This window comes from Acomys minous (assembly GCF_964271855.1).
Source record: "Acomys minous genome assembly, chromosome: 2".
NCBI classification, from domain to species: domain Eukaryota; kingdom Metazoa; phylum Chordata; class Mammalia; order Rodentia; family Muridae; genus Acomys; species Acomys minous.
In genome coordinates this window covers 101406534-101420663 of record NC_140484.1, presented here as the reverse complement: position 1 = coordinate 101420663, position 14130 = coordinate 101406534, and the positions used below count along the sequence as shown (strand labels likewise).

At 40.0% G+C, this 14130-nt stretch overlaps 1 protein-coding gene across 7 annotated transcripts in view; it reads left to right on the top strand.

The window, feature by feature from the left end:
• Positions 1-14130, top strand: part of TJP1 (tight junction protein 1) — a gene marked incomplete at its 5' end in the record, with an annotated part of 244602 nt that overhangs the window by 173855 nt on the left and 56617 nt on the right. For all 7 annotated transcript variants that reach the window (XM_084765546.1, XM_084765545.1, XM_084765543.1 and 4 more), the window contains one exon: positions 2460-2516. In XM_084765546.1, coding sequence (XP_084621672.1) covers positions 2460-2516 — 57 coding nt within the window. The remainder of the gene's footprint in view (positions 1-2459; positions 2517-14130) is intronic.

The following is a 14130-nucleotide window of genomic DNA, read 5'->3' as shown; positions in this document are numbered from 1 at the left end:
CGTTTTTTAGACGATTAATACATTCATAGCATGAAAATTAGGCTTACAGAGCAGCAGATGAGCACTGGGACTTAACAGTGAGCGTAAGCCTCCCCAGCCCGGCTTGTTTCTCCTCAGAGGCTCTCGTAGCTTAGTTATTCTTCCAGAGGCTGCCTTCCCTGTTCTAGAGGACCCAGTTCTTACTCATAAGCAATCATTTTCATAATTTAATAAATGAAACCTTTAAAACAAAAAGTCCAACTAGAAACAAAATTTTGAAACTTCAAGTAACAATGGAATGTGAATGTACTTTGAAATATGTTGTCACTTTATTGTGAGTAGAAAAAGTGGAAAAAGATAAAACACCTGGTGAGAAATACCACTCACAGTTCCTTTATTTCAAGCTGATCAATGTGAACCTTTTTCATATCTTTTCAACCTTCTCTGGACTTACACTTAAACAAAATTAGATTTGACAACACTCAAGCTGCTTATAATGTGCTTTCCTTTGCCTAACAGTGTAAATATGTGATCATCACAACCACGTGGAGAGCCACACACTTTTCATAGGATAGTTACCAAGGACAGTACCAGCTATCATTTCATTTGCAATTTGGACTGATAGGGACAGGATTACAAGGTCAAAAGCCCTGCTTCTAGTTAGCAAAGTGGACCCAGGGAAAAAGCAGTTTAGAGCTGGGCAAGCAGTTCTCATTGTTAATGTCAGCTGGGATCGCACAGACTGGATTTATTGTAGACACTTTATTATGTGTGTTTTAATTCAACTGTTGGTGTTTAATATACTCATCACCGTTACTGACTCAATGTGGATGGAGGAGGGTTTATGCACTTCGTTGTTTTGTCTGTCTTCTGTCTCTCTCTGTGTGTCTGTCTCTCTCTCTGTCTCTCTCTCTCTCTCTCTCTCTGTCTCTCTGTCTCTCTCTCTCTCTCTCTCTCTCTCTCTCTTCTCTCTCTCTATGTGTGTTTAAAATCTGGTCAGTTTTTGTTACAAAAACAAACCAGCTTTGTTTCCAGGGGAGTTTCATTAAAAGAAAGTTTTGCTACTCATGATTGAAAGATTGAAACAAAAGCAGGTAGGGTTGGCAGTTTTTATCTATGGGAGTGAACAGAGAGATCCTTTCTCTCTCCTCCCTTATTCATTTGGGAGGAAAGGCAATCTAGTTGCTTTGAATTTAGGGAAGCAGGCTTTCTTTATAGGGGTTCATTTTCTCAAGCGGCGTTACTCTTCAATTAAAATTGCTGTGGGAAAAGAGAAATAGGCCTCTGGCACCTTGATGTACAGTCTTGTGATGCTACTGATAACGTGTAACAGAAGCAGATCTCACTTGTGAAAGGTGCATTTATAGACTAGCTGATGAGGGATGTTCTGAGGACGCTTGCATACCACTGTCGCTTTTCACCCTACATTATGATAACTATGAAAAATGTTTTTTAGAAATAAATACATGTTAGGTACCCCGGTTTATTAAAAAGCAACTTCCTAAGAGGGCCTGTATTACTTTAAAACAACCAAGAGCAATTAAAACCCAATTCAAGGGAAATCTGTTTTTAAATTCTTTGTGTTCAACTTTTAGATCATTTATTATGTCCATGAGAGACTAATGGTGGGTGGTAAAACTCAGCTGCCCTGTGGTCTGTAGGATCTATACTGGAGCCTCTACTGATTTTTAGGGGCTTGGGACTTTCTCTTTTCCTTTTTTTTTTTTTTTTTTTTTTGGTGTTTTGAGACAGGGTTTCTCTGTGTAGCCTTGGCTGTCCTGGACTCCCTTTGTAGACCAGGCTGGCCTCGAACTCACAGAGACCCACCCTCCTGAGTGCTGGGATTACAGGCAGGCGCAGGCCTGCCTGGGACTTTTGTTTTAATGTTTTGTAGATGCATGTTTGTGAAATGTGTAACATAAAAATGATTTTCTGTATGGCTATAAATGAAGTTAGAGGAAGTGATTATGACAAAACTGAAACTGGATAGAGCAGTAGTGCTTGTGACTTTAACCTATCAGATGCTCTAAATCTGTTTTTCTGGACTGTGTATTTACAAATACTGAGTTCAGAGGTATTTTTCCCTTTTTTTGTTTTACACAACATGAAAAATGCTCTTAAATGTCCGCTGAGATATTTTAGAACTGTGGCAACTTTTTACTCTTGTCTGTCTGGTGTGAAGCATAAAGTTGCTGAATTTGCTAGTTGAAACTCGATTTCTGTTTGCATTCGATGTAGAGCAGCATCTGTCCAAATTAAGTTAAAACAAAGGAAGTTCCTGCATGTGGTCTCCTATCTCTTAAAACAGAAACAAACAACCCTTTCATAGTTGCTAAGTGTTTTCCAGAATATTTTTAATATTAACAGTACAAGTCTTGGTATTTTATTGTGCAGAATTGTTTCCAGAATGCTTTCCTTTACTTTATTGAAACCTTATTTTTTTTAAAAGGTAAATGCTTTGTTTTCTTTTCCTTTATCAGAGCACAGCAATGGAGGAAACAGCTATATGGGAACAGCACACAGTGACGCTTCACAGGGTGAGTTTCTGCTGCAGCAAATAATCTGTGTTATAATTCAGGATACTGGCAGCTTCGAAAACAATAGAGGAAAGCCAGATGTCAGGAAGCCAAAGAAAGGGGAAATGTTTTCTATATTCTTTTGTTTAAAATTAGATTTATAATAAATTCTTCATTAAGGTCAGAAGTGAGCATGATTACTTTTTCACATATCCTTTGGTTATTTCTTATATATTTGCTATTTTTATCTCCCAAACTAAGTGATTTGTTGCTTAGAATTTTGAATGATCAGATAAAAAATTAAACATTATAGACTGGTTGTATTCACATGTTTGTATGCTTGAGGTTAACCAAGTTACTTTCTTTTTTGTTTGTTTGTTTTGTTTTGTTTTGTTGAGACAGGGTTTCTGTGTAGCTTTGACTGTTCTGGACTTGCTTTGTAGACCAGGCTGGCCTCGAACTCACAGTGATCTGCCTGCCTCTGCCTCCCAAGTGGTGGGATTAAAGGTAGGTGCCACCATTGCCTGGCTCCCAAGTTCTGTTCTTAATAAAATCTTGAAAGAGGGCTTAGGTTGTAGCACAGATTATAGTGTTTGTGGTTGTGGCATGCAGGAAGCCTTGTGTTCCATCCCCAGATCACACTAAACTCTAATTTGTGAAATCCTGGCCCTCCGAAAGAGACAGGAGGATCAGAAATTCAAGGCTATCCTAGCCATGCAGCATTGTGTACGCATGCATGTGCATGTGCGTGGGCATTCGTGAAAGATAGTTGTTCATTAAAGCATGTAGAACCTGAACAATTGCAGATGTCCAGGAAAAGATTATTAATAAACACAGTGCAAATAAGAGCTTTGAAATCAGATTGGTCTGAATTTTAACTGTGCTTTCCTGTTGCTTTAGAAATGGGGACATAACTTGTTTTGTAAACCATGGTGTTTACATATTGTAAATGGGGCTACCAGCTGGAAACATGGCTCAGCAGGAAATAGTGCCTGCTCTATAACTCTTGGTACCCATGTTGAGTTGCTCACAACTGTCTGCAACTCCATCTCCAAAGGGTCCCTCTTCTGGCCTCTGCAGGCACAAAACACACACACACACACACACACACACACACACACACACACACACACACACACACACACACACACACACACCTTACCCTTTAACCTTAGCACTAGGGGGCAGAGGCAGATGCATCTCTGTGAGTGCAAGGCGCGCGCACACACACACACACACACACACACACACACACACACACCCTTTAACCTTAGCACTAGGGGGCAGAGGCAGATGCATCTCTGTGAGTGCAAGGCCAATCTGTAATACATATCAAGTTCCAGGATGGCCAGGGCTAGCCTTGTCTCAAAAAATAAAAATTAAGTAAAATAAAATGGGCTAATGGCACCAATTTATGCTTTATCTGTTCAAATATGGCTCCTTAAATTCCCCTCTTTTCTCCCTTTGAGCAGTGCTGACTCTACACATGAGTCTCCAGCTTAGGAGTATTTAACTATATGGTACATACCCCACGCTGATTGTTCCTGAGACGCTGACAAGTGGGGGTGGGGAAATCATGTTCCTGGACACTACTTCTGATTATCTCATGAGTGTTTGAATCTGCACATTGGGATGAAGTCAGTTAATTATTGAAATGAAGTGGTTTCAGGCAGGGTATGGTTGACCTTTTTCTATCTCACTAAATGAAGAATCATTTCAATAATATGTAACCTAGCTTTTAATTTGTAAAGCTGAAATATTGCTTCCTGTTTGAATTGTGCTTAATAGGTAGCATGTCTAAACAGATACGTATGAAACATAAAATAATTTTATACCTTATGTCTTCTATTGCTTCATTGTGATATAATGGCTTGGTAGCATTTTATTTATTATATTTATTTTCTTAATACCTTTATATTTTTTCTTGGTATAATTTGCATAATGGTAAATTCATACTCATCTGGTTCTGAGTTTTGATATAGTCACATTTAAAATGCAGAGTGAGTTCATTACCTTAAAACTTTACTTCAGACCCCTTTGTAATCAACTCTGTCCCCTTACTCTCTGCATTGAGCCACTGATCTGTCTTCTTAAACGTGGACCTTTTCCGAGATGTCATATAAATGGACTCAGGAAATAAGCAGCTTTTTGAGACTGACTCTGTATACTTAGATTAATATGTTTTGAGACTTCTTCATAATGTGACTTGTATTAGTATGTAGTTCTTGGTTATTATTAAATTCCACCCCATTGTATGAATATATAATAGTCTACTCATCTTACAGTTGATGGTATGTTGAGGTTGTTTGCAGTTTTTGTTGACTATGAATATATCTGCTTTAGTATATGACATTTTGTAATGACGAAGCTATTTTTGTGGGTAAATAGAAATGGGATGGCAGTGGGTTTTAGGCTAGCTGCTGATTTTATAGGAAATTAGCAGACTGGATGTGGCTTCTCAGCAGCGGTGCATGAGAGTCAGTCTTCTCATCAGCTCTTCATGTTGTCAGTCTTAACGTTGAGTTCTGCCAGCCTAATAGACGTCTAGTAGTAGGTACCCCACGGTAGCTCTTTCAGTTTGCATGTCTCTGGGTGAGTGCTGAGCACCTGGTAGTGATTAGTCTTCATTGCCAATTTAGTGGATTGTAATCTTCCAGGACACAAAGTGAGGCCTATCTGTAGCAGGTGTAACTGAGGGGAGATGACCCCAAATATGGGAGTCCTAGGACTTAATGAAAAGGAGGCATCTTGTGGAGCACATGGCCTCTCTCCACATCCTGACTGAAAAGACTCCCAGCTGCCTTACACTCCTGCCACCATGCTAGACTGTATTCTTCTTTATACCTAAGCCAAAATAAACCGCTCCCCCTCCTGTTAAGCTGATTCTTGTCAGGTATTTTGCCAGTGATGGCTAACTAACACACACTTCATTCTGTGTTCTCCCACAAGTGCCCACTGATCCTGGGGATTGAACCCAGTGCCTGTTTTTTTGTTTTTTGTTTTTAAGTATTACTATACTTTCCTTCCATATTTCCATCCAAACACCATGACTAAAACCAGCTAGTTTCTTTGGGTTACATGTTCGGCTCTCTTTCTCCCTCTCTCCCTCCCCCCCCCTCCCCGCCACCACCCCCCTCTCTGTCTCTCACACACACACACACACACACACACACACACACACACACACACACAAGATTTATCACTGAGGGAAGACAGCAGGAACCTAGAGTCAGACTGTACAGGAATGCTGCTTACTGGCTTGCTCCTCATGGCTTGCTCAACTGTAACAGCCTGGCCTGGTGTTTGTATTTAGTTGTTAATTGTCTTGCTCCCTGAGATCTGGTTGCTGTCTAGACAAGCACATTCTCAGGCACACCTGTCCTTGCTGTGGAAACCTTGCGCTGACTAATTTAAAGTTGATTGATTAATTAAAAAATCCTGGAGCCTGGGCAGGGCTGAGGTGAGAGGCGTAGCTATGATTAGCAGGCTTTGGGCACAGAAGGATGATGGGAAGGAGAGACAGGTAGAGGAAAGAAGGGAGCAGAGTCACTATGGGATGGGAAAAGAAACATGTGGCCAGGAGTTAGTTATCCCTAAGGTTCAGTGTGGAGAGGGGCGGCCCAGATGGAAAGCATAAGCAAGTATTTATGGGATGGGAAGTAGCCCAGAGAGAAATTATTAGAGCAATTGGCATGGAGTGTGGGGCTCAGAGGTAACGGTAGTTTAGGGACTTAAGATCTGCCCAGCCCCAGGTAAAATAAGGTTTATCAAAAAAAATCTGTCAAGTGTCTGTCTCTTTTATTTTTTGATAGCAGGTTAAATGAAACTGCTGTAATAATGACAGGCTTCTAGTAATAAACATGGGCATCTCAGGCTTCATATGTGTCCTCTAGTAATAAGAGCGGGACTTTCTGACATGGACTCTGTTGCCATCTTGGCCCCCCACCCCACCCCGGTGGAACTGTCTTGCCAGGCCACCGTGGAAGATGCAGCTTGATGAGCTGGAATGGGGCTCCTCCCCTTTCCTGAGGACTAGGGGAGGGGGAGGGGGGGTGGGACTGGGAAGTGAGGAGGGATGGGGCTATGACAAAGGTATAAAGTAAATAAATAAATAAAATTTTAAGGTATTATTAGCTATATCTTTATTTACTACAATAATCAACTTGCTCTTTGTAGTTGTTTTCCAGACAGGGTTTCTAATCCACCTGCCTCTGCCTTTGGAGTGCTGGGTTAAAGGCGTGGGCCACCACCATCAACTTGTTTTCTTATACAATAAAGGCCAGACCTCCCCAGGTCTAGGTCCTCCCACAATCAATCAGTAATCAAGAGAACGCCCTCACAGACTGCCAGCAGCCCAATCTGATGGAGGCATTTTTTCCAATGAGGTTCCTTTTCCCGGAGAATTTTTTTCTAGTTGACAGATAACTGGCACATATGTGTTCAGATCTTTTGCCCATTCGATTGCTGTTAGTTTTTAAAAAAGATGTCACATATGCATAACAAAAAAATTTGTCAGAAAAATTAAGTTTAAAAAATGTTGGGAGGCTGAGGCATGCGGATCTCTGTGAGTTCAAGGCCAGCCTGATCTACAAAGTGAGTCCAGGACAGCTGGGGCTACACAGAAAAACCCTGTCTCGAAAAACCAAAAAGGGGGGGGGAAAAGTCATCTGAGCTGGATGTGGTGGTGCATGCCTGTAATCCCAGCACTCAGGAGGCAGAATCAGGCAGTTCTCTGAGTTTGAGACCAGCCTGGTCTACAAAGCGAGTCCAGGACAGCCAGGACTACATAGAGAAACCCTGTCTCAAAAATACACACACTAAAAAAAAAGTCACCTGTTGCAATTCATCCCCCATGTTTTATTTAGGTTGCTTGCTGTTTAGTTGTGGTTGTTCTTTATGTATTTTGAATATTTACCCATACCAAATAGGACTTAAAATATTTTTCTTGATTACATGGTTTGCTGTTTTATTTCACTCTGGTTTTTGGTACACAGATGTTGGAGTTTTAAGAGTTCTTATATATTCTACCTTCTAGATGCAGATTCATTATCAAGTATTATTTTATATTTTCTCAGCCTGTAGTTGTTCTCTGCCTTCTGACCAGCATCTTTGTTTTAATAAATCATGTTTTTTGGTTTTGAATCTTAGAAATCTTTCCCAACCCTAAAGTAAAAGGCTTTCTATGCATGCCTTCTTCTAGAAGTTGTATGTGGGTTAACTTTTATATATGATAAAATCAGACTTTTTTTCATATGGATCTCTTAATATTTTGAGCAACTATTTTGGTGAAAAGATTACATTTTCTTTGTTTAGTTTTCCTTTGCATATTTAGCAAAAATGACTTAACCATGTATGTGTGCGTCCATAGTTTTTACTCCCTAGCCTTTTTATTAACCTATGTGTTTACTTTGAACTAATTACCTCTGCCTTGATTACTGTAGTTGCTTTAATTTTTATGAAGTCAAACTCAGGATCTCATGCAAGCCAGGGGCTTTCATGACAAGCCACACCTCTTTTTTTATGTTGAGCATGAAGGTATGAATAACGTAGCAAAGGATGTTTTTCCTCTTTGCCAATTTCTTTGTTACAAGTACTTGATTTTGTAAGATTATTGTTAAAATTATTTGGCACACATAAAAATAAAGAAGAGGTCAAGGATTTGAGAAGGATGGGGGGGTCACAGGAGGGGTTGAAAGGAGAAGAGCAAAAATGATGCAAAGATAGTACTCATGGATGAGAGTCTCTGAAAATGTTAAATATTTCAATTACAGTAAAAGTGCCTAAAAAAGAAACATATACACAAAATGGTTAGGTTACAAATTCAAATACTGATTTTGTATGAAGGTAAATTTTATAGGACATAGAAGTTTGAAGAATTTTAAAGGATAATAATAAAAGGTTATGATTGCTAACTGTTCATTGAAATGCCTATTTCAGCACAAATTATATAATTAAAATCAAACTGGGTCTGTAAATCAGGTACTGTTGAGCTAACTGTTATCTATGATCCTTTTACATTTTAACTAAAAAAATATGAAATATATAGTTTTCAGTAATGTAAATTTTCCAAATGTTCTTAAAAAGAGTTATCAACCTCAGGCTTCAGTTTGTTTTTTGTTTTATATGCAGTTTATTTGTCACAACTGAACTTCTTTGAGGGAGCAGCTACTACTGGATGACCTCTGATGATAGTATCCTCCACGCGTAAACGTTTCCTGGTACATTGCCCTAGTGCTGGGGAGGCAGAGGCGGGCCAATCTCTGAGTTCTACACCAGCCTCAAGAGAGTTCAGGACAGCCAGGGCTCTGTTAAACAGAGAAACCTTGTCTTGAACCTCCCCTTCCCCTCCCACTACCCCCTAGCAACAATGACAACAACAACAAAAGAGAAGGAAGGACAAAGTATCACCTTTCCTTGTCCATTGGCTCTTGGGTGTTTTCATGTTGTCTTAAAAGCATGATTTCACTGGGTGTGGTGATGCACTCCTTTACTCTCGGCATTCAGGAGGTAGAGGCGGGCAGATCTCTGAGTTCAAGGCCAGCCTCATCTACAGAGATAGTTCCAGGACAGCCAGGACTGTTATACAGAGAAACCCGGTCTTGAAAAACAAACAAAAAACAACAACAAAAAGACGTGATTTCAGTGTTCCTGCAGCAACAGTTACCAGTATTTATTTATTTTCCCAAGTAGCAGATACTAACAACCCAGGAATAATTCAGAACTCTGAACCATGCTCTGTAAAAATAATTCCAGCAGCTATGCAAGATTTATTCCTGTTGCATCCTGCAGAGAAATCGATTGCACGCCAGGTGGTGATCGCACACCTTTAATCCCAGCGCTTGGGAGCAGAGGTCAGAGGTAGGCAGATTGATATGAGTTCGAGGCCAGCACTGGCTACAAAGAGAGCCCAGGACAGTCAAGGCTACACAGAGAAACCCTGTCTAAAAAACCCAAATAAATAAATAAATAAATAAATAAAAATAAAAAGAAGAAGAAAGAAAGAAAGAAAGCAATTGCACTTGCAGACACTGGAATTTTAAACTTTTCTGCTGCAAACTTTGTAAGAGTGAAAGGCTGGTTGGAGCACTGTCATTGAGTTGGTTAGACTTTGGGTTTGTGTCATTTGGGTGTGTGATGTTTTTATTTATTTTCAAGTTGTCTTTAATAATAAAGCTTATAAGGCTAGGAAAAATATCTAAAAAAGAGAGGAAAAGAGGAAAAGTTATTCCTTCAGGGAAGGAGGTGAAGAAGTGAGAGGTGTCTTTTTGCTGAGGCAGAGGCAATTCAATGCCTGTTCCCAGCACAACACTTAACACCTTTTGGAAACCAAAGAGCTGTGAAATTGACATAGCCCTCTTATCTGTTTACCTCCCATGAACCCTCCTGGGGAACTGGCATCTCCTAAGCCTCTGGACAAAGCAGTCAGGACTGCAGCCATCACACTGCCTTATTTACCTGAGGACTGCCCACCTAGATTGCTGAGATGACACTGCCAACAGTGGCAGGACCATGCTGTTTCCTTAACATTCCAAATCTTGCTCCATTTTCCTTGAGCTAACGAGACACAGAACTCTAGTGTTTTCCTTATTCTTGAATTTCTAATAATATCAAAAAAATAGTACAGAGATGAATATTTTAAAAACTTTTGTTGTATCGTGTGTGGGTGTGTGCGTGCGTGCGTGTGCACGTGTGCGCGCACGCATGTCGGTCCCCACCTCGGCTTGCAGGCCTGAGTTGGGTGTCTTCTTCAGCTGTTCTCACCTTGATTTTTGAGATATGGCCTCTTCCTGGCCCTATCAGTCACAGATTACTAGACTGGCAGAGCAAAAAAGCTCCAAGCACCTGCTGTCTTCACTGCCTCCCAACACTGGGGTTATAGGCACACAGCTGCCACACCCAGGTTTTATGTGAGTCTTGGGATCCATACTAAGAGTCCCATGCTTATGTGGCAGATACTTTGCCAAATAAACCATCTCCCCAGCTCTAGCATCATACTTTATGTTGATGTTGTGTTTTGAGGGATGGTTTCTCTGTGTAGCCTTGGCTGTCCTGGACTTACTTTGTAGACGGGGCTGGCCTCTAACTCACAGCGATCTGCCTGCCTCTGCCTCCCAAGTGCTGGGATTAAAGGCGTGCGCCACCACGCCCAGCTGGGAAATCTTAATAATATTGAAAAAGGAAATCACAGAAGATTCTAGTTGATGGAGAAATATTCCACGTTCTTGGATGGGCAGAAATTAATATGATGAAAATGTTTACAGTACCCCAACTAATTTATAGAGTACTGCAATGCCTGGCAAAATTTCCATGTCACAAGGGTAGAAAAACAATACAGTAGTTCATATGAAACCAGAAAGACTACAGATAGCCCAAGAAATAAGGATAGCGTTGGGGGTATCACAGTGCATGGCTTTTAGACTACGCAGCTACAGTGATAAAGAGCCTGGTACTGGCATAGAAACGGACAGAAAGACCAGTGGAATAGAACAGAACCCATACGTAAAACATCAGAATCGCAGCTCCTTAATTTTTGAGAAAAGCAAAAACATACATTAAATAAAAAGACAGCGTATTCAACAAATGCTGTTGGTAAAACTGGTATTCTATTCACAGAAGAATGAAATTGGACTTTTATCTTCCTGTATAAAAATCAGTTCAGAATGGATCGGAATTTAAAACCTGAAACACTAAAAGTTTTAGAAGGAAACACAGGTGATACCTTCAAGACGCTGGAGTAAGCAACAACTTTTCAAGCAGAATACCAAAAGCACAGGAACTAACCCCAAGTACCAACAGATGGGTCTACATGAAAACTAAAGATGTCTGTACAGCAGAGGAACCCATCAGCAGGACCCACAGACAGAATGGGGGACAGTGCTTACAGCTGCACTGCAGACATGGAGCTAATATGCAGAATTTAACAGATAATCGCAGGAATGAAAGGAAATGAAACTGCCAGCCAACAAATAGGCAAATGGATTGAATAGTTTTCAAAAAAGAAACCCAAATGGCCAGTGAGTATTTTAAAAGTGTTCAGTATTCCTAGCCGTCAGGGAGATGCAAGTTAAAACTCCTTTGAGACACTCCTCATGCTAATCAGAATGGCTATCATTAATAAATCTGACACTAAATGTTAGGATGTGGGGAGAGAAAGGAACCTTTATTCACTGTTGCTAGGGGTACAAATTAATACAGCCACTATGGAAATCAGTTTGGAAAGTTCTTCAGAAATTAAAACAAACAAAGCTACCTAATAAACGACCCACCTATTTCACTCCTGGGCACCTACTTAAGGGACTTCATTAATACCCTACCATAGAGATATTTGTACTCTTCTGTCTGTTGCTGTTTTTTTTTTTTAATTATAGCAAAGAATTGAAATCAGCTTAGTTTTTCATCAACAGATGAAGAGAAAATGAAAATTTAGTGTATTTTCCTACAAAATGGAATATATAAAAAAAATGAAGTTAATCAAAATGGGAGGAAAATGAGTAGATTTAGGATATATAATATTGAGATCACAATCTCAAAAACAAAACAAACAAACCAAAAAACAAAAACCCAAAACCTCATGTTCTCACTCTCCATCTCTTCCCCTCCCCCCAAAGATTTGTTTTTGGTTTGATTTAGCCCTGTCTGTCCTGGTACTTGCTCTGTAGAACAGGCTGGCCTCAAATTCTGCCTCCCAGGCACTATGATTAAAGGCGTGGGCCACCACCATCCGTCTCTCCTGTTCTCTGTCATGTGGGATATAGCCAGTAATGTATGTAGACAGATGGATACGTGTGAGTACAGTATAACATGAAGGGATTTTTTTTTAAAGTAGCTGTTGTTTGAACTTCAATGACGTGGTTTTGTGTGTGTGTGTGTGTATGTGTGTGTGTGTGCGCGCGCACATGCCTGCTTTGTGAGTATGCATGTCTGTGGAGTCCAGAAGAGGGTGTTGGGGACTGCTTGGGTTCTCTGGAAGAGTAGCAAGAGGTCTTAACCACTGAGCCATCTCCTCCAGTCCCTCTTAAAGTTCTTAAAAGATAGCTTTTCCAAGGCAAGTTGCAAAACTTGCCAAAGATTAAATCAGTTGAGTTTGAGACCACAGCACAATATCTTTCAGATACCAGCATCCTTTGGTGTTTAAGTTGCTCTGGAATAAAACGTAGAGTGTCTAGAGCAGGGGCTGCAAACTTTTCTATGGAAAGTCCAGATAACAATTAATAAAATGGGGCTTTACAGGCAATAAATCTTTGTTACGGCTGTATACTACACTATAGCTGTATGGCAAAAGCAGTCTGAGTAGGTAAACAAATGAATATGGCTATGTTCCAATAAAACCATATGTATAAAAGCACATAATTGGGCAACGTTGAAGAAATGGTCCAGTTAATAAAGTGGTTGGTGATGTAGCACCGTGAGGACCTGAGTTTTGACAGCCCCAAGTAAAAAACCTAGGTGGGTTGTCCTGTGTGTATCATCCCAGCACTGGGCCCACTGGCAAGCACATCTAGCCTAATGAGCAAACCCTGGGCCAGGGAGAAATCTTGTCTCAAAAAAGGCGAGGAATAAGGAATAACACCAAAGTTGATATCTGACATCAGTATGGGTAACACACATGCGTGTGTGCATGTGTACACACGATAAAAACAAACAGAATAAATTGCAACCTGGACAAATTTGACCTTTGGACCATAGTTTGCTGACATTGACCTAGAGCAATGGCTTTCCAGGTTTATTGCAAAGAAAGAAGAATCAGCTAGATTGTCTCTTTTCACTTAAGATTCTGATTCCTTTGGCTTAGGGTAAGCTTAGAACACCATTTTTAAAAAGCACCAATTTTGAGATGCTTTATACTTCTAAGAAATTCTGACACAGTAATGAAAATGTTTGTTACTATGTGGTGATGAATGATACAATAGTAAGTGGGGGACATGACACACACATACAAATAATGACAAATCCATAATGAGATGAATGGCATAGCATTTAAATGGATTAAAGTCCTATGACTTTTCTAAGTTTTTCTCTTAGTTTTTCTCTTTACTGTCAAGAATAACATATGATGGGACTTGTTCTTTCATTTGTATTCTCAAAGGAAACTTGGCATATCTCAGAATACTAGAAATCATTGAAATCCAGTTCTATTTTTTTGTTTTGTTGTGTTGTGTTGTAGACAGGGTTTTACTATGTACTTTTCCTTTGAATTTAATATGTACGCTGGGCTGGCCTCAAACTCACAGGAATCTTAGTGCATTAGCCTCCTAAGTGCTTGGGTCTAGTTCAGTCTTCAGCTCTACTTACTGGATGTTCACTCCATGCTAAGCACCTTCAAAAGAGCCTGGAATTAGGAAGAAATAAGCCAAGCTTGACTGTTTCACATGTTGTGGTTTTTGCTAAACACAGCTCATGCAGCAGTCTGCCCCGGCGTGGTATATTATAACCTCTTCAGGTGGGAAATCTTAGTCACTTTGTATGCCCTTACTCACACCCAATAATAATGTCCATAAAGCCACTCCTAAGAGATGAGCAGCACTGCCCTATAGCCCTATAATACAATCCACAGAGAGAGTTTAAGTTTTCATAAACTATTTAAGTCAATCAAAATATATTTTAATATGTGATCAGACTTTTAAAGTTATATACC